This window comes from Syngnathus typhle, linkage group LG10 (assembly GCF_033458585.1).
Source record: "Syngnathus typhle isolate RoL2023-S1 ecotype Sweden linkage group LG10, RoL_Styp_1.0, whole genome shotgun sequence".
NCBI lineage: Eukaryota > Metazoa > Chordata > Actinopteri > Syngnathiformes > Syngnathidae > Syngnathus > Syngnathus typhle.
Genome location: NC_083747.1, coordinates 9935330 through 9962449, shown reverse-complemented (window position 1 = coordinate 9962449; position 27120 = coordinate 9935330). Strand labels below are relative to the sequence as shown.

At 38.3% G+C, this 27120-nt stretch overlaps 2 protein-coding genes across 5 annotated transcripts in view; both read right to left on the bottom strand.

Annotated features, from left to right (window-relative positions):
* LOC133161536 (myelin basic protein-like) overlaps positions 1-5595 on the bottom strand; it is an 11152-nt gene extending 5557 nt beyond the window's left edge. For all 4 annotated transcript variants that reach the window (XM_061290113.1, XM_061290112.1, XM_061290115.1 and 1 more), the window contains exon 1: positions 5459-5595. In XM_061290113.1, coding sequence (XP_061146097.1) covers positions 5459-5578 — 120 coding nt within the window. In that variant the 5' untranslated portion in view covers positions 5579-5595. The remainder of the gene's footprint in view (positions 1-5458) is intronic.
* On the bottom strand, positions 2855-27120 carry LOC133161531 (myelin basic protein-like). The gene is made up of 4 exons (XM_061290106.1): positions 26878-27120; positions 18354-18412; positions 14698-14797; positions 2855-5996 (listed from the first exon to the last, which is right to left on the bottom strand). The coding sequence occupies exons 2-4, from the start codon at positions 18396-18398 to the stop codon at positions 5698-5700; spliced, it is 444 nt and encodes a 147-aa protein (XP_061146090.1). The 5' UTR covers positions 18399-18412; positions 26878-27120; the 3' UTR covers positions 2855-5697.

Genomic DNA, 27120 nt, shown 5'->3' with positions numbered 1-27120 from the left:
TTTTTTCCCACTTTTTTGGGCATTTTATGGCTGGTGCGATTTATACTCCGGTGCGACTTATAGTCCGAAAATTACGGTACTTCATTTAAAAAAAAAAATCCAATTCCAATGTGCCAGTACACCAACGTCGCTTGGGGTGCAAGGATGCTTGATCGCTACCCGCAGCTCTAGTTATTGCGATTACTGTCAAAGTTCAATAATTACCTCAACGTAATAAAGGATCTTTGTGAAGAAATTAAAAGTAGAAATCATTATTTTGTATAACATCATTATTGGAGCAGACGCAGGAGGGAAAATAAACACATTTCCACCCAGGCATTATGTTTGTGAGCCCTTCTTTTCTCTGACCTCATTAATGTAACGATAATGCTTGTAATTAGATGTGGTGTGTGGAACAAAGAGGAGGGAGGTCAGACCACACATTTGGAGATTATGATGGTTTATAAAAGGCTTTTGATGTGCATTTTCATCGTCTATTTGTTTTGAATAGTGCAGCTACCTTCTCGTTGAAGCCCTGACAGTGACCTCTTTATGATGTTCTCTTATTACTAAACCTGATTTTTCTCAAATCTATCAGTCTGAATGTTGCATGTGAGAGGAACTTGTTGAGATCAAAAGGAGGAATAGAAACGCACTAAGAATATCTCAGACTTTGATGTACGACTCTTTCCATCTCATGTAGCTTTCTTAAAAGAATAGCTTGTGGAATTCTGGAAATGTATTGTATGAAATGTATGCATTCATTTTCAACTCAAATCATTTTGATAGCATGCCAACAATCTTGTGGGCCCATAATATGAAGTTGGAACTTCCTCCCACCTCAATGAGTAGATACTAAAGTTCTATATTAATCCATACCATAGCAAGTGCAGCAAGAACAAGAGCCAGGTACATCAATGTTTCCTCTTCCCAACAATGTCAGTAAAAGCCCAATTGGCCTCTGTGTTGAATATTTTATCCATCTCCATCTGCTCAACTGCAAATGGTCAACACATTCAGCTTTTACAATCGCAGATCCATACATTGTGTGGCTTGCACCAAGCCCGATTGTGTCGAAAAACAGAAAAAGAGCCAATATAGTATCAACCTTGAGATCAAAACCTTGCAGATGTGCAAATTGTTGTATTAGTGTTTTAATGTTTTGATGCTGCATAATGCAAAACCTGATTCAAATAATCCGGCTAGTTATCAAGCAACCGTGGCTCCTTAGGTACAACAACAGTATAGAAAATGGATGGATGGGGAAAAAGAAATCACTATATGAATCCATCCATCCATCCATTTTCCGAACCGCTTAGCCCCCACGGGGGTCGCGGGAGTGCTGGAGCCTATCCCAGCCGTCATCGGGCAGTAGGCGGGGGACACCCTGAACCGGTTGCCAGCCAATCGCAGGGCACACAGAGACAAACAACCATCCGCACTCACACCTAGGAGCAATTTGGAGTGCTCATTTGGCCTACCAAGCATGTTTTTGGGATGTGGGAGGAAGCGGGAGTGCCTGGAGAAAACCCACGCGGGCCCGGGGAGAACATGCAAACTCCACACAGAGAGCCGGAGGTGGAATCAAACCCGCACCCTCCTAACTGTGAGGCGGACGTGCAATCCGGTGCCCCACCGAGCCACCACTATATGAATCTAATTCATTATTATTAGACAATTTACAGAGACAATTTTTTTTTTTTTTTACAGTCACAAGGATGGCCCTCTGAGGGAAACTACAACTAACATGTGGCCCATGGTGACAATTAGCTTGACACTTCTGCCTTAATTAAAGGTTGGTTTGTCTTATCAATTTGCTAAAATAAAACATCGTCTACCAAGTCCATACTATAAAAATACCTTCTTCATTTGTTTTTGTGGTCAGTCACACTGTGCAAACAGTGGCAGGACTTCAGTGGAACTGGAATGGCTACTGCAACAAATACTCATAATTCAAGTCGAATTACATCAGTGTTTTTTTTTAAATGTAAGATAATTCAGTCTTAAAAAGAGAATTCCTGATGTGTTCTGTTGTTAACTAAACTATCCAAAACGTCTTCTGATTGTCAGCTGTGATACCCATATCACATAATATCCATATCCAAAATTAATACTTTCCACTTTGTATCTTTTTTAAATAAAGTTAAACTAATGATTAACTAGTTGGCTCTCTTTGTGGGGTACATCCCGCAATGTATTCTAAAAAATGCTATAATCTATTTAGCATGCAGGTTAAAGATCAAATACTGGTATATTGTTGCATAGAAGAAAGGGCAGGCTAATGATCACAAGTTCACCTCTGAGGTTGTAAGCCACCACAAGGTCACATATATCACTTTATAATACATGATACTGAATTCATCACCGAGAGGCAATGAATAACAATTCACAAAACTCATTCATGGGTAACACAATACCGTTCTTATCTATTCTATTCTTTCATTTCTGGCGTACCGTTTGAAGCATGACACATTTTAAAAGAGACTGTCAATCATTCTTCGACTTGCTCAAATGATTTTATGCCCCAAGCAGCTTATCTATTTAATAATTATATTTAATATTTAATAATTTAATTTGGACCTATTTACATGTGCTGCACATTTCAAATGACATGTAACTAACTAACTAACTAACTAACTAACTAACTAACTAACTAACTAACTAACTAACTAACTAACTAACTAACTAACTAAGTATACATGTTATGCATTGTTTGAACTTTCAAATTCACAAAATGAGCAATTGCAAATTGTCAACACCAGAGCAATTTTTTGTCAGTTGTTAGGACATAAAGTAAAAAGTTAGAATGTTCTTAAAAAAACAGAAGAAGGACCACATTGAAGAAAATTGGGCAGCAAAGCAAAACAAAAACACAAAAGGTGTTAAAGATTTTTAATTAAGCAATAATACAAAAAGCTGAGAACAGGGATCAGGCTAGGAACAGTTCACTGGTCACAGCAAAGAGTTCACAGCAAACAAATACAGTACAAGTATCCACTGTAAAGTTGACACTTGGAGGTCAAAGACATGAACCTGAGGCTAGCGACTGATGTTGAAGGGAGAGTGTGTTCCTGCTCCCTCCTCCATCCAAGACACATGGGTTATAATACATTTTCTCGTTTTTATGTGAATGTCAGCTCTTTTGCTCAAACCACTAATATTCATGTGGAAAATGGCTCTTCCACTGGACACATTTTGGAATTAAAATGAAACATTTTCCTGCAGCTGACAAGAGGCCATATTTTCTTAGCTTAGGATGCACGGAACGTGGCCATACAGAGCAGGCGGAAGTTGCAAACCCGTTGAAATAAAAGATAATTTGGACGTATTTTCATACCTGAAAATTTGTCATTAAATACACGGATATTTAAAACTCAAGCAAACACCTAGACAGTCATATATTATGTATACAGGTGCTAAGTCTGATTTAATGTATTTGTGCAGTAGTAATACCTGTATAAAAATATCTTTATGCTGAATTGTTGTGAATGAAAAGCGTCTACAGCAGAAAGTGCTGGTTCCTTTTGGCTTGAGGCAACAAAGGTGGTGGGCCAATTGCATCTTAGATACTTCAGACATGAACATTAAATATATGAAGGCAAACCCTTGGCGTGTACATAAACATAGTACTGTTTTATATTTCTATATACATATATATTTTAACGTAAACTCTTTAAATTATTACAAGCAACTTACACAGAAAAAATGATCAAATATTGCAGAAGAAATAATATCACCTAATATAAAAGTCCACAATTTGGTTCGTTAACATATTCCTTGGCAAGCTTATGATTTTATCAATAGAGGAAAAAAAAAAGTGTGATCAACAGAAATGCAAAACAGTTTGTGGCACAATTTATTCCTGATAAAGTGTTTAATCAAAAAGTGTTAACGAACAATGTCAAATTACATAGAGCCAACCTGCGTCCTCTTTCTGGCAAAACTACAAGAGGCTTGCTTTGGATTCAGCTGCAGTGTATCACAGCTGTGGTTTCATAACCACTAAGCCAAACATACTTTTGCTTTTTGCCCAATGATATGCCCCAAAACAATAAAACTGAGCTTAGTTAATGGGATTCTGACAACACAAGATTGAAATTTTGTCCAACAATACAGTTAGATACAGACGTATGTGGATAACGTTTTTTTTTGTTTGACTATTTTTGCCTTTCCATTCTCTGTTTACAGTTTTCAGTACGTACAATATTTCATGGATATGATAGGCAAAGAAGTAAGAGGGCAAATCAACCACACATGAAAAATAAGTTAGTGGCTGTTTTTCATTCAATTAGTTTGTAATTATGGAAAAAGAGACGCCTAATGGGACAGCCCGAAAGGAAAAGGATAGGATTTTACGAAATCAAACAACCACCTGAGGACAATTTACCAAACTTTGGGGGTTTTTTTTTACGTGGGAGGAGGGCGATCTTCTAACTGACATTCAAATCCCAAACATCAGAACTGTTGGGCAAAAGTTAATGAGTATAATAAATGATAAACTAACCTGAATACCCTTAGCTGATGTGAAGTCCCAAATTGGAGGTGAACTGCATAAAATGACTATAATTCATAAATAGTAAATAGCAAACTTCTTGAATAAAGAAAAAAATATGAAAATGTATAATTTAATTATGTTTTGACTGGTTTAGTTTCATTGTGTTGGTGCACAAACGCAAATCATCCCAATGCTGCCATTATCCATTTACTTCTGAATCTAACCGTTTTAGAATAGCACAATTACCGTTTGATAAAACAATGTTTCACCATATTTTGTGTTTTTTTTTTTTTTTAATTACATCCTGAACTCAAAGAAAAGTCATTTCCGTCAACTTAATTTGGTGATGCTGCTAGTATAGGCAGCACGCCAGCACGCCCGCGGCCCTTGTGAGGATAAGCGGTTTAGAGGATGAATGAATGAATACATTTGGTGATTTGCTTGTACTGGACTGTAACAATATGCTGCTCAGTTATATGTAATATATTACCAGCAAATGTTACTAAGGGTCAAAGATAAAATATACAATATGGCAGATTACAAATGATATTGGCAAAAAGTTTAATCTTTCATATCCATTTTGGGGCATCCTAAATAATACGTTTGCGCTTGAATCTAAATCATAAAAAGTTTAACAAAAAAAACGTATTTTAATTATATCACCTGTACAATATTAACTAATACAAATGATAATACTACAAATTTTAGTACCATCCAAACAGAAGCACTAGAACATATAGATATCTTTAAATGATTCAAAATCACAACCTTTGTGATGATAACAGCAAAAGCATTACAACCCCAGCCAAAGTTATTTTTCTGAAAATTGACAACCCAAAGACAACAATTGACTGTGAAATTGAACGGAAACACTCAAGCCTGTCCGGAGGATTATCTTTGTACCGATTTGTTAAAGCGCCAGAAAAATTGTAGTTCTGGAAGATAATTGATTGAATAAACTGAAACACTCCCATCCCCTCTCACCTTGCTCTTCTTCTTTTTGTCCGCTCCAAAGAATTTTCCAAGCTGATCCAGAACGGTGGTGTTCTTCTTTCTGCGGCCTAACCCAAAGGTGGCCTGTGCAGCGCTGCTTGCGGATGCCATACTTGGGAGAGTCGTAATTAGTGGTTAAGTTGTCAAAAGTGTGGGTTTACGTCTCTCTTTGGAATGAGAGCGCAAAGAAGATGGAAGTGAGATGGAAGAGGGAAGGAGGAAAGGCTAGCTTAGTCTAGGTCCTGCTCGGGGCTCTCCGACCCGCACTCTGAAGCCGCTCCGCTGTGCTCCTGGATAGTCTGCAGCTCGTCCGATTCAGAGGGTCGCTCTTTGAAGGTGTTGTCCTCTCGGCCCGGGGCATCTCGGGAGAAAAGGCGGGCCAGATGGGGGCGCGGTGTGGCAGCGTCAGGGTCAGCTGTGCTGGCCGAGGTCCAGGCTGAGCGGGGGCCCTCAGCGCCTGTGGAGTCAGTCACCGCCGGCTTCTCCGAGATGCAGCCATTGTTCTTGTTTGTATCTGTCTCACCCGTTCCTGCAAAGAAACAACAAGGGTCACTTATGGGCTGAGGCCTGCATGGCACACAGCACACTGCAAGAACACAATGGGCCCTTTTGACGACACTGCGCCCTTCCTGCTGTTGGGTTAAGAGGTCCGAAAACATCAGCATCTGAACCAGAATGAACCTTGACTGATCTGCTTGAATATACATCCCGTTTTTCCAGCCTTCTCTTTATCGTACAGTGCAGTGGAAAAAGTACCGTATTTTCCACACTATGAGGCGCACTTAAAAACTTTAAATTTACTCAAAAAAACACAGTGCGCCTTATAATACAGAGCACCTTATATATGGATCAATTGATGAATTTGTTGATCCATACTGGTTGTACACAGCACTCTGCCAAAATGTTTCAGTACGTTTTAGTACGAATAGTCAATTACAAGGTCGCATTTCAGCATTACGGCAACTGTGGTCAGGGTCGTCACTGAAGTAAGCTACTACTGGTCGATCGCATGACATTTTAAAAAAAACAAAAAAAACAACGTTTCTCTACAGACTAGAATCACTTGATTGACATACATGTAAGCCTATCGAGAGGCCTTCACAATGACCCCCCCCCCCCCCCCCCCCCTCACCACAGCATTAGGGACCATTAGGCCAGAATGGCCCAAATTCAGTGGCCAGGGGTCATCAGTAGCTGCAGCTAGTAGTTTCAATATCCTGGTCGTCTGAGTGCTAAACTAGTCTATTGTAAATGTTTATGGGCTGTAGAAATAGGATGTAGAATTCCCACTAAAAGAACTGAAACAATATTTGGCCACCACCCCTTTTTTGTAAGGGTCACTCATGAACAATGTGGGAATCAGTCTAACAGCTGGACAGATGCTAGCTCAGTCTCAGGCTGGTGGCAGCCCCATTATTACGACAACTCATAATCAGTTGGATCGTGTGTGTGCTTGGAGCCAACCTTAATTTATCCTCACGGGTACCTACAGGTAAATTTTACTCAAAAATTCTAAAGCAGAGCGCTGCGAGACATCTAGTGCATTGCTGCCAACAAAACAATATACACACTGTACTGTGGAGGAATGGTGTTGGACTACATGAGACAAGATGCAATATGACTGAAACAATGGCCCGTTGTCAGAGCTGCGTAGTTATTACAAAGGGACAAAGGGTCTCGTGTCACTAAAATAACTCCTATAAGTATGGATTTCAACATGGTGACACCTACCAGATTTGAGACTTAAAGGCTACAGGGCTGCTGACACAAGCTGCTCCATTTTAGCTCGCTACTCACACTAGGATTACGTGATTAGGATTCATTAAATTCCTCACTTTAATCTTCCAGCATGTAGTTTATCAATGTTTTTCTTTTCATGTGTGTTCTCAGAGTTAATAGAAGTTCATGCAGATTATTTTAAATGATTTTTTTATCCCATGCATTTTGGGAAAAACTGCAAGCGTGCCCAAAACACACAGTGATGATCCGTATTTTCCAGACTATAAATTGCTCCAGAGTACAACTTGCACCAGCCATAAATTGCATAAATAAGAAAAAAAAAATACATATATAAATCGCGCTGGAGTATAGAAATTTATTTGATCAAATCTAACACCAAGAACAGACATGTCATCTTGAAAGGGAATTTAAAATAAAAATAGAACGGAGGCAACAACAGGCTGAATAATTTTACGGGTATCAAACTATGAAAAAAAACTGCAATTTATAGTCCCAAAAATACAGTAATTACACCGGGCGGGAACTGCATTGCAAGATTATGTTAACCTCATCGATGACAGATTGCAGACTGATAATATTACAAATATTGGAGAAATATTACAGAATATCATCTGTCAGATGGCACACATCACCACACCCAAGATTGTAAGAAAGTGGTTTTATAATATAGTATATTAACCCCCTTTTTAATTGTTCCCTTGATCTCAGTGACTGTTTAATACGACATGAAAGATAATGACATGGGAACATGGGCTGTAAAAACAGCGCAAATTATTTGCTCGCAGTGACTGGTACAAGCTTGTAACCCAGCGACATCACGTTAATCTTTTGATGTTAAAACTCTGTCAAAAACGTTTACAGTCTCCAGCAGAAATGAAGGACTTGCTGCCATAGTTTTCATACTTTATGAGGAGCATGTCCATGCCAAACAATGGCATCAACAAAGTTTGATTACATTTTTGTGCTTCACAGTGTGTACACTGTACGAAGTTTCACAAGATATCGTATTGTCAACAGATTTACTCAACAGTACAAGACGAAGGAAAGGTAAGAACATCATTCTTTCAAGATTTGACTTCAATATAAACTGTATAATAAACTGTATGTATATCCCCTCCCCATCTACAACAACTCTTGAGAAAGTGGTAGTAGAAAAAAACAACTGGTGAGACTTTTGCCAGAATAATGTGGAAAAGATCTAATACATTTTACCTATATTTTAAACTGCTATAGATTATAAAATATTTGGTCCAGGGCAATACAATTTTGCATAATATCCTAAATCTATTTGAATATTTCACAAAAAATAAATCAGGAAAATCCATGACTCAAACTGACACTTGGTCCAGTTGGCACAGAATGACCTTTCATGAAAGTGGCCAAAATTATGAGCCAAATAATTAAAGACAAAACTCAACAACTCTCCACCTGATGAATAGCTATCACTGTAAGGATACTACAACTGCAGAAGTAGCACTTCATGCAAAACAGGCTAAGGGATAATTATCCACTAGTCTGGTGGGAGCAGGTGTATTTTGAAAGAGTGCTCCTTCCAGTAATATTGGAAAGATTCATGAGCTGAAATTTGCATGTAATGACAGTTATAAACCTCTTGGACAGACCACAAACAACCATAGAAAAATACCCCTTGTACAAAATATATTTTAAAAATTATGTAAATTGAACTTAGATATGTTTCTAGACATGTTCCAAGATTGAAAAATATGCAAAGACTGAGAAGTACTAATCTCTACTCAATAGTAGGTTTATAGTTTTAAATGTTTTTTAACTGTGATATTTTTTATGATTTTTGGGGAGGGCGTGGGTGAGACGGGAAGCAGTGACACGCTTCAGTCCTGGCATGAGTATATATATACACATATATATATATATATATATATACACATGTATTTTATATATACTTTTTTTTATTCATTTAAATTTGGCAACACTGTTAACAACACACTTCTTTGTGGTGTGTGCAATTTAAAAGACATTTATTTTAATTTTACAGGGACTTTGCTTGTTAGGTAATTACTGTAACTTTGCATACTGTTTTTTCAAATCATTTTTAGTCTTTTGGTGCATGCTAAAAATTATAAGCATAATATTGCTTTTAGTAAGAATCTGTAATTGTATTTACACTGAGAGTGATATAATAAAAATAATAAAATGCTTTCATACAGCTTATAATGAGACTGAACTTAACATCCTCTTAGTCTTGGTTAACACTTCTTTTATCAGTTCAACTGGAAGGTTTGGTGAACAAAAAGTGAAAGATCCAGATCTTTATGGTTTAATATGCAGAGAGTAGGCCTGAATCTCACCAGTTTACCTCCTCTTCTTGGTATGAAGAGGATGTGAAGCCGAGCATCGTGGGATGGTGGAACGGAATACATTCCACATAACAAAAAAAAAACGGAATTACAGTATGTGGCTTGAGACCAAAACTCCTACCCAGCAGTGAAAACCCCTCTGTTGCTACATTCATGCTGGATGTGAAGCACCCACAATGCAAGAAAAGACACTTCACTGTCTGTAAAAGCCCAGGCAGCATTCAAGAGTTTAGATGTTCAGCGATAAGACAGATAATGTAACAACAAGAACATTGTGCTAAACCAGCAAAGCTCCTCTAACGATCTGACCTCCCATTTGGAAAATGATTTCAAATGACAGATGTGGCTCCCAAACATGCACTTGCTATTCATACAGGCAATTCATAATATCCCCAAGTCTCGAAGAGATGTTCATTTACTGTACTAATTTCAAACCTCCATAAATACTCAATCTTTGCTAATGTGCTGCTGTAAAATTAAGGTGATGAATTCATGTGGTTACAGCACAGCACTTCACTTGACAAAATATGACATTATCATAACTACATTTTTTCAACGATTCAGTCATCTATGTGTTTAATCAGTGCAATGGGGAAGTGTCAGTTTTGGTAATTTCACTACCCACGATTCCCTCATCTTGGACTCAAGTCAAAAACATGCACCACACACACACACATACATAAATACAAACACACACAGAATTTGGAAGATTGTCCTGCCAGCTGGTCAAGGCCAGATGACAAGTTCAAGAGGCCACAAGGACAAGGATGCACTGAGCCTGATAACATGGAGCACCAACACAAAATGCATAGAAACATGGTGCATTTCAATGTAATCTGGAAAGAGGAAAATGAATGCATCTGCATAATCAAGGATGCATCTGGTGCAAAAATAGAAATTGCAGCCAATTTCCATGAACTAAAGCTCATCCTTTTGCAAGTGAAAGCAAATAATCTGACAGAGAAGCAACGAGATCAGAGGCGAGAGAGAGAGCTGAGCAATGTGTGAATGTGAACAATGGTGTGAAAGCAAAGACCACTGTTTCAGTGATGGATGTTTCCCTTTAACAATCAGAGCCTTTGAGAGGGAAGGCGGGGCTTCATGATGGCAGTGATGGGGCAAGTGTCAACCTGTGTCTGACACTGCCATAGAGACGAAATACTGAACGGCAACACTTAACAGGACACAAATGCACGCACACTTCGACACGTCAACACACCAATACATTTGAGATGTGATCATTTTATGCAGCTATTGCTCAGCACTTGGCCGCATATCACAGATTGGACATTTCCTGTCTACCGCTACAAATAAAATCACATTTTATATCCATAATATCCTAACTTCATACTGGCTTGCCCTGTTTGTTTGCTGTCTCTTAAATTTTCTCCAGCCAATTTGGCAGCCCGAGTACATCAGGTACATTCACAAGCGCTCCCACCGTCGCCACAGTTGTTAGATTGGACACCTTGGCTTGGACGAAGGTACTAGGACACAGAGTGAACTGTCAACAATTTATTTCGAAACCAACGAATAGCCGTAATCTTGCCAAAACAAGATTAAACTAGTACTGTACTGCAACTGCCAGCCTACACTTTCTCTGCCAATTACACTTTGTTGCTTTTTAGGGTCTCCCATCAAATGATGGATTTCAGAACTTATGAACAATGCAACTGCAGTTATGCAAGCGTAACACACACCCCCCATGTTGTTGCAATAGAACTAAACATTTGATGGTTCAGTCATTATGCTCTAAAATACTTTAGCAATTTCAGAGTGGCATCCTTCAGCGTTAAACTCTCCAGTCGTTTTACTTACCAGAGTCTTTTTGTTGCATTTTACCTGAGGAAAAGTTAATCCCGTAAATCACAGATTTTAGTGTTTCTGTATAAATTATCGTCCATTCATCCAAAAGACCATTTGTGAGCTCAGAAGTCACTGTTGCTGGATGAGTGAGCCTGGCTCACAATCGCTGATCTACTCTAAGATGTTGATAAGGTTAACGTCAGCAGCCACATGTACTTTTTGGACCTTGATCCGTACATAGGGCGAGAGTCATGGCAGAAAAGATTGATTTAAGGGATCTCTTCCTAACAGAATGCAGTATGTTCCCATTCTGCAGCTTTTCTTTTCCTAGCCATATTGACCTGCTAAAAAATTGGCATGGCATATAACACATTTAAAATGGATTGCTCATCTAAAATGGATTTTCATACTATAAACTTTTAAAACATTTTGTCTATTATAGGACCATATCTATGTTTTGCAATGTTTTACTGATTATTCCGAACTAAAAGAAAATTGTATTAGCTACTTGTTAAATAATAGCACATGCAACTTATAGCCTTTGAGTAGAAGCCAAAGGTGAGAGATAAGGGACATAGTACACCATTTCAGATACATAGTTTAGAGGTTAATGAGGACAAACAAGACATGCACACTACTCTGCACATGAACAATAGGTCTACAGCTGATTGCTTTATTACTTTGTATCAGACCGTTCAAGAAAGACCATTGTACTTTTCTCCTCAATGCTGCTGGGTTTCTGTTTTCCAATGCATTAACCTCTATTCAGGTCACCTTAGCTCTCCATGCCATATTGGAGAAATGGTAACACAGCATGGGTTAGCAGTCGACGGACAGATAGAGGGGGTCTCCTTTGCTTTAGACTAGTCCAGGTAATGGAGCCATTATGGGCTTTTAACAGCCATGCAGCTGAAGGTGGTGTTTGCCTTTCAGTGGTAAAGCAGCATAAACAGGAAGTACAGCAAAGAGGCACCCCCAACACTGAACATCATGGGGCGAGTCATGGCGCCTGCTGCTGTCTGCTGTGCTAAAATAAGAACCAATAAAGTTGAACTAACGTACCTGTCATAAAGTACTGTACTGCACAATGGCCAATTTGTAAAAAAACAGTCATCGTCTTGTTTCTAAATACATACCACGTTTGAAGATAATAGCTGAAAACATTTGGAAACACAGAACTATGTAGAACAAATTTGTGAAACTGTTCTTTACCATTTCTGAGTTCCTGATTTTGAGTGGGTGATTAAAACAACTGTCCAGATAGATGGATGACATGACATGAATCAACCCTCCCTAACTAGGTATATAAGACCTTAAGTTATTTTACAATATTGAAATTATTTGATAAAGTGAGAACGATGCGTTTGGTTTAGGTTATCTACATAAACACATTGCTAACTCATAAATGACTTGCATTCTGCTGCAGACTGAGAGGAGTAAGAGGATTTTTAGATAGGCTAGTGCAGTTAGTGTCAGAAGTTGGAATAGGTGATTTGAAAACGAGTTATTTGTCAGTTTGTTTTGTAGCTTTTACTGTATATAATACATTTATTTGGGTTGACAGTCATAATGGCCCTCCGAAAGAAGCTATGACTACAATGCAGCCCTGTTTTAGCACATTTAGCAGACACGCCCACACAATATTTGCTGCAACATTAGAAGCAAATGGGGCATTTCTCAGTCAATAAAAAAGAGGTTAAGCATCAAAGAGCAAGACAGTATTTCTCTGAAGCGGGAGTAAAACCACCATGTTATAGTTTCAAGACCAACACTGCATACCAAAATTTACATTCCAACATCTGCTTTCCCCCTCGCCATAAACTTTTTCAACATTTGACTCACAAGTTGACTGCGACACTTTATTTTTCACACATCTCTATTGCCTTATGACATTAATCATTGTAGCACAGCACATTTACTGTACTGACCAAAAAGGTACATTTTGTCAATTTTTATTTTTAAGATTTCTGATTCTTGTCTTCATTTTCCATTTGATTTGTATATAATCTTAACATTAGAAAAAATAGCAAACTAGAATTCTAGAATCTCTGCAGTGAAGTCAGTATTCAAACATTATCTGTAGAAGAAAGACACACAATAGTGTGAGTGACAATAGAAAACAAACTATTGGCCAAAGGTCAAAGATTGAGTCATTAAATCCCTGGCACATTAACACGTCTAGTCACATCTGCAGTACGCGACCACACTGCAGATGACTAATAGCAAAATGCAGGGATGACTGAATCCAAGGTAATTGGGACTGATTTGCAGCATTATGGTACTGGACACGACTATGGATTAAGTCTGCCCCATCTCGGTCAATGCTCTAACTAAACTAACACGAGTGGACTCTTGAGAGTCCGATCAATCAGAGAAGGTCTAACGAGCTGATATCACTGAAAGCACAAGAGACGCTGCCTCTGCAATTAAAGGCTATAACAAGTAACACGCTGTCAAAATGTGGACACCAAATATCCAGCAAAGTAAATCACAATATTGACCTGTCTTTAAAATTACAGTTTGCATCACCACTCTGAGCTGCACTCACTGAGTTTGTTTGCTTTAGAAGGAATCAAAGCCACACACACCAAATCTCAAATGTCCCCATATTCATTCTCTTTCAAAAGGCATTGGAACATTGAAGCAAATATCTATGTGTCCATCAAATTTGGGTTTGACATCCAAAGTTGAATATTAGGCAGTGACTCCGCTGTTTCATTTCAGCTTTTAGTTCTAGGTACTACATCTGGATCTGAACCACAATTAGCAGAAATAGCACCTTTGAGTTGAAACCAATCATTTTTCATTTGAGCAGTAGTAGCAGTAGAAGTATGACAATATGTGACCGGCAGATGTTTCCTTGGCCAGTATGTTACATCAATCAGAACCATTGCATAACTGGCTATTGAGTCCAACCATTTGGGATGACCTGAAGGGAAATAAAAACATAAAAACAACACTTGTGCTAGGTTATAGACATAAACAGGTAGACCATAGAAAATGGCAACAGCTGTTGACCAAAACATTGTGAGAGTTGTAAAGATCCCTGGCCCCCAATAAAACTTTCTACCTCTTACCTTTACTTGTTTTGAATAAACTATAGATACAGCATCAAGTCTGATGCAAGTAATAGAGTGAAAACAGTCCAAGAAGAATCATGTAAGAAGTAACCCTGTGCAGTGGCTGTAATTTTACACAACTTCCTCTCTTGCTCACACATACTAACCTTATCTGATGATGACACTGACAACTCCAATGTATGTTATAAAATGCAAATATTTTTTTTATACGCTGGCCTGATGCCAATATATATCCAAATGCCAACTCAAACATTGATTAACCTCTTACCGAAAACTTCATCTCGTGTTTCTTCTTGTGGCTCTTCTGCTAATGTGGTTGCTGTTGGTGCTGGTGGTCTTCTCTCATCGTTGGTCTCAGGTGATAAGGCCTTTGGCATACAAAAACAGGTTTGCAAGGTGAGTTACCATGGAAACAGCAGTGCTGGATCAATGGTGAGAAACAAAGTCACACCCTAACTGACTTGTTATTTTTAAACAGCTATGCTTTGTACATATCATTGTACAGTAGTGCTCCATGTTATCCTATATACATTTACTGGAGATAGAAATGATTGAGAAATGGTTTGATTCATAATTATTCATACAGATTTATTCGTTCTGGGAAGATGGCTGATTGAAGCTGATTTACATGTCTTTTGCATTTTGAATAATTTAAATGAGCATCCAAATACACATGTCCAAAACAGAGCATTCATGTAAAATTTTTTTTTATTATATTTGTTGTTTCTAACTATATTTTCACTTATATATTCTTTTGTCCTACCATTTTTTTTCTACCATGATCATATGCGGGGGACATACGGTATACTGTACATGAGGCCACTTTCTCAGAATATTTGTTAGGTTAATATCTGTTAGTTTTGCACGCAAGAGCAATTGCTTCATTTACGTCTGTCAATGCGGTGTATGAACAGTTGCAGGTCTTTATTATGGCCAATGTCATGCTTTCAATTGGAATCAACAGAGTAAGTGCAAAAAATTTTTGTGGAAAGCTTTCATTATTATTAATTTTTCCTCATTTAATAACATTGCAATTTGTTATTGAGGGATGTTAGACTAATTTCTTAAACTTTTAATGGTTTATAAGCTATAATATAGCTATTATTATTATATTATGGATGGATGGATGGTTTAGGGTTATGTAACATAATAATATACATATAAATATGCCTACTGGAGCCAAGCTAAAGTCATCTTTGTACAATATGTGGGAAGTTTATTACTGACAACGCTAACACATATTCACACTAGGCGGCACACTGGTTAGCACGTCCGCATCTGGTTCGATTTTGGCTCCAGCCATCCTGTGTGAAGTTCTCCCCATGCCTGCGTGGGTTTCTTCCGGGTACTCCGGTTTCCTCCCATATTCTAAAACCATGCATGGCAATCGAGCGCACCAAATTGCCCGTGGGTGTGATTGTGAATGGTTGTTTGTCTAAGTGTGCCCTGCAATTGCCTGGCAACCAGTTCAGGGTGTCTCCCGCCTACTGCCAGAAGTCTAATGGGATAGGCTCCAGCACGCCTGCGACCCTTGTGAAGATAAAGTGGTTCAGAGAATGGATGGATAGACACTCACTCATTAAAGTGCCTCTGATTAACCCCAAGTAAAGTTAGATTTTTTTTACTAGGCTTTTCTACGCATCTTTGTAGTCACGTAAACTATGGTCCTCAAAGAGCTTTCACAGCATCAAATTGGTCTCATATTTCCTGTTCACTTTCACTGCTGACTGTGCGTAAAATCTGCACATACACTATGTTTTGCTTCATAAAAGCTGCGAGGGCTGGTTAATGACGATGCATGGGCGGAACGTGATCCGCAGGACCTACTTTTCTCACATGTGCTTTAAATCATTAAGTTCATCCATTAAATCTGCAAATCAGGAAAAAAAGAATACCAAACAATATCCGGTGCTCATTTGAAAAACAAAATAGTTAATACACTTTGCATTTTGTGATTCTCTGACTCAGACAAATTCATATATTCAAAAAGCATTTGCATGGGATATGACACTACGGTCCGACTCGAATAACAAAAAAGTACAATTGCGTGCATTAAAAACTACGATGAACATAATGTGATCTAATCTTGATTCAAACATCAGTGTAGTTAGAGCAGATTGATTCAGGGGAAACCCTAAGAACTCTGACTAAGAAAAAGCTACAGTGTTAACAGTACAGTTATTTTTGAGACACCAGTCTGACAACACAGCCCACTGAGAGACAGGGACAAGCTAAGTGGGTTGGTCACGAAGCCCAAATTGGAAACAATAGTGGTGTGTCAAGCTGGGCCTGAGGCTCCCTCATCTGGAGAGTTCATTTGGCATTTTTAGACAGTTTTTTTCATTTTGTTTTAATTTTGTTTCCCACTAATATTTAATATTTGGATTATATTTTACAATTAACATTTACATGTTAACATATTATATATATATATATGACCACTTGAGAAACTGGTAACGAGTGAAATACACTGCTTTTGCCGCAGTACATATTTCTGCTTAGCGTTACAAGCAGTCTGAATGCAGAGTGGCCCCCAAAGCCTCACACCACATCCTCAAGTGCATGCTGATGCTGAGACCGCAGAAAACCAAATGCTTTTTACAGCAACTCAGCAGGAAGTATCTTAAAGTGATGTGTCACAATAAGGCACGTGTGCAATGCACTATGCCTCCTCTGGAGAAATAACGTTTGGGAGCATCTATTCTTTAATACATTCCACTGGCGCCAATCATTCAGAAAGCTAGAAACTAACAATAGAACAAAGCCACGTTTGAGGTGCGATAAGAGAGTGATATCACACCCTTCCCAATTGAAAGGGGTATCCATCCATCCATCCATCCATCCATCCATCCATCCATCCATCCATCCATCCATCCATCCATCCATCCATCCATCCATCCATCCATCCATCCATCCATCCATCCATCCATCCATCCATCCATCCATCCATCCATCCATCCATCCATCCATCCATCCATCGGCTCTCAGGTAGGTAGAGTTTATCTTCGGTGAGAAATCGCCAGGCTCTAATAATGACAGGCAATTTAAAGGTTTCAATTAACATACTTTACATGTTTTTGGAATGTACATTTCAATCTGACCAGCACACTCAGAAGGAAACAGAAGGATTTTGCTAAGCTGTTTCTGCTAAACACCAGAGGCACACAAGAGCACCTTCACTGGTAAAGCAAAAATGCCTACTGTAAGGTGTTTAATACAAAAAATAAAGTATTTAATCAGGCTGCTGACAAATACTCTTCATACGTATATTCTTCATCAACTTGCCACAAAACATGAACAACTTTTGTATGCAAACCCTTTGTTTACAGCCCCAGGTCACTGCATCAACTGATCCATACTGGGCCCTTAATGTATAATTAGTATTCCTACAGTTCTTGCTGACCACCCACAGACACAAGTCTGCAAAACACTAACTGAAATCAAGAAGGAAAAAAAAAAATCACCTTCCAAATTGAGTTACAGTAATTCTATGGTAAATAGACACTACACAGACAAAATGCTTGAGAGAAACCTTGAAAAAAATCAGGCTCGAAGCTAATGAATACTACAAAGTACGTCATATTTTCTGTTGTACCGTTATCTTACGTTTTTGTGCTTTGTTACGGTGAAAACCATTGTGAAAGCGCTACATAAAGATGTATTGTATGGTATATTTCAAATAGGATGGTCTAATAAATATGATTATTTTGATCAAAAATTAGTCAAGTGCAAATATATCAAATGTCAAAAGTAAAGATACATTTTATACACTATGCTGTGTTATTTGAAGGGACTTGAACATCTGACTACAGTAACTTAATGAGAATAAAGGAGCATGACTGCTTGTCTACAATCAGTCCAAACTCCAACTAATAAAAGCTAATGTTCACACTGAACATACAGGCAACTTGGGGGGATTCATACCTTGGTGTCTGTTGGTGACTCTTGCTTTCCATGACGTTGCCCCATGATGCTGACAGAGGCTGCACAAAGGGGGGAAAAAAATGAAAGTTAAAAAACAGGGATTTATAAAAAGTGTGTTGGACTAGTTTTAATATAAGCAAGACGAGTAATTACTAAAGTATGAATAAAAATACATAAATAAAAATATGGATGAATGACACGATTATAATGCATTTAATTTATGGCAGAGAATAACCAGCAGACATTATGTCTATTTGTGTCATGACGTCAATGTACCGTCACAGGTTCAGTCGGGGAATTTAAATGAGGGTGTCGCTCTGTCCGTCCAGACGTGAACGAGTTATTGGAAATGTATTAGAAACCGGAGTTTTGACTTTAACCTAAATATTGAGGAATGTAAACGTGACCGGGACCGAGAGGCAAATAACAACAGAGCCAGCTTTCTTAACCGGCTAGGAGTATCTTGCAAAACATTTTGACTTTTTTTTTAATTTTAAATTAAGTCCTCCCTTCTCTGTCCAGAAAATGGGTGTCCATCCTGGATGGACGGACCGTCCCGTCTCTGGACAGAATGCTCATGACTGCTGAACAGTATTTATAATGCCACATCCACCAGTGTACGAAATAGATAGGCGCGTCAAAATGCATCAAGCGGGTTGCACCGCGCTTTCTTGAGTGAGGGAGCTTGAGGTACACACACAGACTGACAGTGGCGCTTCCTCACAATTTTTTTCCATCAATTACATTATTTTTTTTAATGTCTCTGGACAATGCTTTTTATTGCTATTTAAGGCCTTAATTTGCACAAAATCAATTGAATTACTTCATGTAACGCTGTAAGTAACTGCTAATTATGCAAGGGGAGAACATTACAATTGCCTAAGCCTGTGTTCAGTTTAGAACCATACTCAAACTTACTGCAAACCACAATATCTTGGCCAGGCATAGAAAGATGTCACATAGACAACAGTAAACACACGGCCAGTTTCACTATACAATGTTACACAATCAGAGCTGTGATCCTGCAAGGACTTGCATGAAAAGACTGTTGCATAATATAGCGCAAAAAAGCAGAAAAGGATGTTGAAGGGGGAGGTAAAGGCCTACAATTACAATTCAGCAGCATTACTTCTCAAAAGACAAAACAGGCAAATGCAATCCGCTGGTAAACATGCAGCAAAGATTTAGTATATTACCAGTCTAAACTTTTATAGTATACTCTGCATCATCGCAGTTCAGTTTATTCCTGCGCCCCATTAGCCTTTGCGTGAACTATGGATGGTATGGTGAAAGCAGCGTTTTGTTTTTATCGAAACTGCTGGTGCAAGTTCACTTTCTATAACCGTTACAGACTTAATGTGGGAACGCCAGCTTATGAGAGAAAACATTTCAATGTCGCTTCCTGCCAACGTGGTGGGGTCGGACGATGACATAAAAGAGACCAGCAACAAGGTACAACTCTGGAAAAGCTCTGCAGTGTACCAGTATCTGCACATTAATAAAGTTGGTCACGTTTTGCTAAAGCTTTCCACTATAGGCATATTAACTTTGGCACAATGATCTCCTATGAAATATGTTCAGCCTGCAAGGGGCTACGTGGAATCATTTTATAATGTATTTGATGCACCAATCAGAACAGCCACATGTCAACGCAGCAACAATTGCTCTGATAAACTGGGCATGTGTTCAGTCTGCAGGGGCGATGTGACGTCACAAAGTGAGGACCCGGTTATTTTTCCCGATCAGGCGGGGCTGGTGCTTAGAAAGGACGAATGATCAGGAATGGTCCAAGATGAGTGAATGGTGGAAAATACCACTTAGGGGGTTTTGGTAAGGAATTAGCATTTCAACATAGCCAAAATCTCAAAAGAGATGATTTAGAATTAACATGAAATGTACTATCATGAAATACGTACATGCCTAGTACATATACTCATCTTCTGTCCCTGTCATTGACTTGGCAGCATTTGTGCACAACAGTCATCGCTTAAGTGGTATATTGTGACTCTCGAACATGTCCAAGAGTTATAGGCTGATATTTTCTCGAAAAAGTAAATTGGGTTTTCTCAAATGAAGACCTTGACAACCGTAATGTCTCTATTTGATGAACATTGCCCATTAAGAACAGCGACTAAGAAAAGTCATGGCATAAAGAAACCATGCATTAACACTGAGGATCAAGAAGGACAGATTTGAGCCAAGTCAAATTTATTTTACTCTTAACTGTATGTGACGGTGCAATGCATGATATTACATACTAGTGCTAGAAGTGCTATGGTTGAAGATGAAGACAATCTGCATGTGGCTACATACACACACTGTATATATATAGAGCCCATAATGTCATGAGAAGCAACATATTGGTAGTCCCTAAGACAACACTGACAGGGGAGACAGAAAGAGATTTATGAAAACCATGGTCCGTCCCCTCCACTTTCACCCTGTCAAGTGACAAAAATCTCAAACAAAAAAGACAGCTGATCATAACTGATTATGGTGTCATTGTTGCATGCCAGAAAACAATGCAGGTTAATAAATGAGGATGACTATAAATGCAATCAAGAGAAGAGAACAACAAGTACATGTCAGAACAGTGATCAGTCAGCTGTAAATATCTGGTGAGGAGTACAGCTCCTCCACTAAGAAAAGCCTGAGGGTTCCCACTGTTGCTCTGAAATATCAGGGCCACTGCCTGCTGTCCTCCTCACTTTGTGAACAAGGGCAAAACACATTGCAATGTCAACTTCGAACCTGTTCTATTATTAACAATAACTCTTCTTTTTTTTGTTGTTTGTTTAGTTTTCAGCTGGTCCCACGCCACACTAAGGCCTCTATGCATGAAAGAGGAATAGGGGCAGAATAAATTATACTGGTCAATGGCTTTACCACTGTTGGTAAGCATGAACGTGATATAAGGGCAAACTGTGGTATTACTTTAATCCTTAAATAGCCGCAAGCACAAAGATTGAGTAGCTTATTCTGTGGTGTGAATGTGGCAGATTTCCTGGTGCACCTTAGGCTACATTCTCACCACAGGTTATAATGCTTCATTTGGGTTTTCCGTGACATTCGATTGTTTTTGTGTAAGTGTTCACATTCCACATTAAATCAGTATTTGTGGAGGTAAATGTATTCTAGCGAGTAGGCGCCACGGGCTTATGATTTTCTTATATCCACAGAGAAGCAATTTGGGTAGAGGTTGGTTGAATTCAGGAAATGTCTTAGAACCGTAGCTTCCATTTGGGGGATAGCAGTATAAAACGATGAAGTTGAAAATCAAGCAAAATTATGTTGAAAAGTTTTTTTGTCCATTACACTCGAGTTCCTTGTCAAACATCAATAGCACCCTGCATGAATGATAAGCATAAACTTCACCCCAACTACTTACCGGGACAATCAAGTAATTGGTGTTTATCAGAAGCAAACACTGATGTAACACATAATTAAGCATATTTATCTTAGACACACGCGCGCATGCATACACACACTTACACACTGTTACTAGTGGAGGCACAAAACCACTGAATAATTTTTCCAGACAGAATTTTCCAGTCTTCTTGGCCAAATCTGACATATGTACATCTGGGTTATTGCCCATCAAAGTGTACGATTCTCATGGATTATTGGAAGATGTGCAGGCGTGAATTGATGTACACCGGCGGACGGTTGCCTTCGCATAGTCTGCAAAATCCATTAATCCTCAATAACCTTGTAGGGCATTAACCCACTTATACCATAGTCATTTGCCAACTGTAATAATTAATGAAACAGTTCACACGTGAACTGAACGTAGCGCATATTTGCTCCGTGAACTTTTTTGTGTACGCGCTCATTTTGGGTTCAATGAATGGTTTTGACTGTAAGTTTACTTTTGTTCAAGGATGCCAGGTTCTCTCTTCTCAGATCTTAAAATAAAACCTCGATAAACACACTGTAAACAACGCGGGAGACGAAGGATTTGGCAATGCTGGTCACAAACTGTCGATTTTTATCCATAATTGAGCAGCCCTAGTACACATAATCAGCCTATGTATATGTGTGATGGTTGATGGAAGCTCTGAAGCTGGCAATGCTGCACTCTGTCGGTCTTTGTTGACGGACAGTGACTTAAAAGTGTTTGTATTTGTCTGTTTTGGGGCCAAAAAGGGTTTTGATTGCCTATCTTGTTGTTTACATTAAAAGCGACAATGCATACTGATATAATTTTCAGAGCCAGTCAGAATACAGTATTCACCAAGAACATATGATATTACCGTGTGTTCTCACACAAGTATTGTAGTTGAGCTTCAAGTGCCTTGAAAAAACATGGATCCAAAATTATTTAGATCATTCTTTGGAAATTTAGACAATAGATCCATTGTAACAGTCTTGGAAACACAACATTTCCCATACAATAGTTTTAATTTTTTATACTTTTCCGGACCTGGCAATGTATGAATTCTAAATCCATACTTTTCTATACTTTCCATACTTGCACAGGATCCCTGTAACTTTAATTTCTATTCTTATTCAACTATATACCCATTAAAATCCAGCCTACTAGTACACAACATAACATAGCAAAATGCTAATTTAACATTAGATCAACTTTACTCCCTTTTAAATGCATCTGTTCTGTCCATGCCTTGTCAAAAGAATGTATCGCAGGAAATGTATCGTTGAAAATAAAAGACTTCAGATTAAAATGAAAGCAGTTGTGAGGCTGATAGCTACCACATGTCATTTTATGAGTGTGCATAATGTGTTGTTGATTACGGCATTTATTTGTTTTTTCATTATGCATGGGCCACTTCCATTCCTCAGGAGTGTTTTTGTGATACAAGTATGATGTTTTACAACTGAAATGGAGAAGACGGTAAACCACGTGGGATTTAATGTCTAAAAAAGACAAATTACAAACTCGTCACATGGTTCTGGAGTGAAAATATTGAACTATAGCAAGAATGCAAGCTGAGCTCTTGTTGCAGAGGCCAGGATATGTGGTCAGTCTAGTCCTTATTCTGACTGACAGCACTTTGTCATTATGGTCAAACAACAACAACAACAGTACTGCAGCTTTGGTGCTCTTCATAATGCAGATAATGTGACTCAACCTGTTGACCGAGAGAGAAGCGGCACAAATGAGGAGGAAGAGAGAACGGAAGTTGACTCATTTCAGTATACTGAATCACCTTCAACAAATGTGTTCAGTGCATTCACATACACTCACAATTTGGGGAATTTGCATAAAAGTAATCCAAATGTATTAGATTTTGTGGCAACTGTGCTAAAGATAATCCTAAGAAATTCAGAGGAATGCATTCCTGCGGCTTTCCCAGCCAAATAGTCACAGGCAACAGAGCCTTGGCCTTAAACTACGTGAAGCGTAAATTGCGGTTCCTGGCATCCTTTCTTGTATGCCAGTAATCTAATCCAATTACTCCAAATTTGTCTGTAGAAATGAATATAGAATACAATAAAATGAAAATTAAAAATGAACTTGAAGATATGAATATCTAAAATTGCTGTGAATGTGTTCATCTGGTTTCATGCAGCCTGGAATTTGATGGTTTCAAAACACAAAATCCCTCATCAACTAAAACGGTGAGGATTACATCATGCACATACGGTTGGTTGTATGAAAGCCAAATTTCAGCTCAACATTCCCTGGTGACAGGAAATTCGGAACCACTGCCAAACAGACATTATTTTTGGAACATGCACAATGAATAAATGTAAATAATCAAAATTGATCAAAAGGAATATATTTTAGTGTCTTCTAATTCAGAAAATTCACAGAAAATTTATCCATAGAAGATTTTTGGCTGCAAAGTGCCTAAAGGTGCATTTTCGGATTCGGTCCAAAAGTCTTTTGTCACAAACGCAACACGGACGAAAAAGGATGTTGTGATGATGCAACCATGCGCTAATGAATTCAAGTGAGTAGGTGGGGACTGAGAGGGCTTCTAGGGAACCGAGGACTTCGTCTCCACTGCTCATCAAAGCATATGCATCACTAGGAAGAACCGGAGAGCTTGCATTTAGGCTACATTCATCTTGCAGAGCATGATGACCTTTTGGGATTTTTTTTTGTACATCATGTCCTTTTATGTATTGGTTCACATTAGAAAAGCAAATATGACCTAGCAATAAGCAATGTGAACGGAATGAATCTATGAAATGGCAACCCAAACAATTTCGTTACAATAATATGTTGTATGTGCCCACCACTATTTCAAACACAGCTTTCTGATTAATATTGAATTTGTGAGATATGGATGAAACAGGTAAAGTCCTACTATTTTCATTAATCTCAGGGGGCGGGCATTTTGCCACTTGCCGTCGACTGAAAATGACATCAGAGTTGCCAGATCTCAAGTCACAACTAATCACGGCATGTGACATCACGATTGGAGCTCACCATTATTTGATTTAAAGACCTATAAGAAAAAGAAAGATGCTTCCTGATCCCTGGCCAAGACAACAGTACATTTATGACAAAGTTCACAAGAAATCACAAGACTGACTCACATACAGGAAAACGTGAAGCTTTTAAATGTAACCTCCTCTTAATGCTGAGTGCCAGGCAGGCCTCTTTGTATTTATGTTTCATTCATTTCATGTGTGTCACAGAAGTTACCAGCTATCGTCGACTTTGAACTTGCTGTGATCTTTTGTTTAAATTCTGGCAAGATTTGATAAACCCTGCGCTTTTATACATAGCATATCACTTTTTTTTAGGTTCCTATTTATGTATCAAAGTCTATGCACTGTATCTTGAACTGTTAAGATTGAGTATTCTCATTTTTGTGAAAACTAAATTTAGACTGGTGACGTATTGTGGCAGATTAGCGTGGCATTTGAATTTGCTTATAGATATTTCAGTATCACTCATTGGAATTACAAAGTAAACTAAACAGACAACACTAATAGGTATTTATCTTACATAGACAAAACATTGCACACTGGAGGACTTGGAAACACAGATTCAGGAGATTCTCAAGGAGATCCCTGACGACGTCCCTCAGAAGGTTGTTTATTTCATTCTTGTCCGTTTATGGAACAGGTTGATCCCACCTGGTGCTTGTGTTGAAATATAAAGATTTAGTACTTTCAATTTCCCACATATATCATTTGTTTCAATAAATGTGTAATAGGATAGACATGGATGCAATTACAAACTTTTAATAGCTGGTTACTTTTCATCCACCCTGCATATCCATATTGGGACAAAACAAGTGTGTATTTTCATATTTCACTGATGACTGTGAGAAATCACACCTTACAGAAATTCTTTCACATGTACTTGAGATGCAACACCAACTTTGTTTTTGAGTCATGTATTATCGATGGTACAGAAAATGGATGTGTGGATGGAAAATATAAATTGCATTCATGGTGTACTATTTTAAATGCAGTATTAATAACTCCTATTTCCATTTCTAAAATAAATTCAAGATATATGTAACTTTTATCTTGTATTTAAACAAAATAAAAGATGCATAAATTACAATGTTAGTAGTAAATGTTTGTATTGGACTCTGTGTTTTATCACACAAATGGATTTCACATAAATAAAAATAAAAAAGGGATTGCCCTGCGATACTACGTCACTAATGTGTTAGGTGTTCCTTCCTTATGGTCACAGACATAACAAACCCAAGATGAATATTTTCTAGTTGAGCTGGTTTGGATATTACATCACATGCTGTGACTGACTTTTACAGTACCACGTATTCAATGTGCGACGAGCACCACAATGTGTCAACGTGTTGGCTTAGCCAGCACTAAGTTTTTTATTTATCTATTACTGGTATGTATTAACCGATTCAAAATTGTAGAAGTGATGATGATGATGATGATGATGATGATGATGATGATGATGATGATGATGATGATGATGATGATAGAACTTTATTGATTGTAAAAAATTGTAGAAGTGAGCATCTGAAAATGTAAACACTAGCAGAGATTTCCAGTGCTGCTTACTATTTATCTGTGTATATGTATTATAAACAGTCAAATCAAATTATGGGAACCTTTGACATTCACCAGTAATCAATACTCCAAATGTAGCTCTTTGTTTTAAAAAGGTTGATACACTTTTAATTGTCGATACAAACTCGGCTTCTACAAAAACATACTTCAATAAAAATATTGAATAAACTAATGTAATACCTGAAATTAAGTGCATGACTTTTTTTTTAAATTATTTTAGTGTTAAATCATAAGATTTATGAACAGTGGTTTCACGAGGGGCGTGTCAGTTGGGAGTGTGAGGACCGTAGTAAGTAAAATTCGTTGCAAAAAGTACATATTTGAGAGACGAAGAAATATCTGAAAACGCCATTCATAAAACACGGTTTTCTGTGAAACACGACAGTACCGATCGTAGTAAATACGCGTCTTTGTCGTCAACAAAGGCACTCGCGCGGTGCTTTTGCAGTCAAAGCGTGTCAAACACATATATAGAAAATCATATCATCGTTCACTTTACTATATCACAGTTGTTATTGTGGCTATAGCAGCACTGGCGTGCACGTACCCTTCTCTCCGGTTACACTGTCAACAGCATCCACAGCTGAGCCTCGCTGTCAGTACCAGTCCTGTCAGAGGTCGTCAACATGGAATATGTCAGCCCTTTATTTCTTTTTCCAAACGCTGCTCTCATCAAAACGTGTTTTCACACAAGTAGAAAAATAAAACAACGGCGCGTGTCGGCGCTTCCTGATTTCGCTACGCTGGTAGGTATGATGATGATGTTTGCAAGGGGTGGGGCGGAATGCGG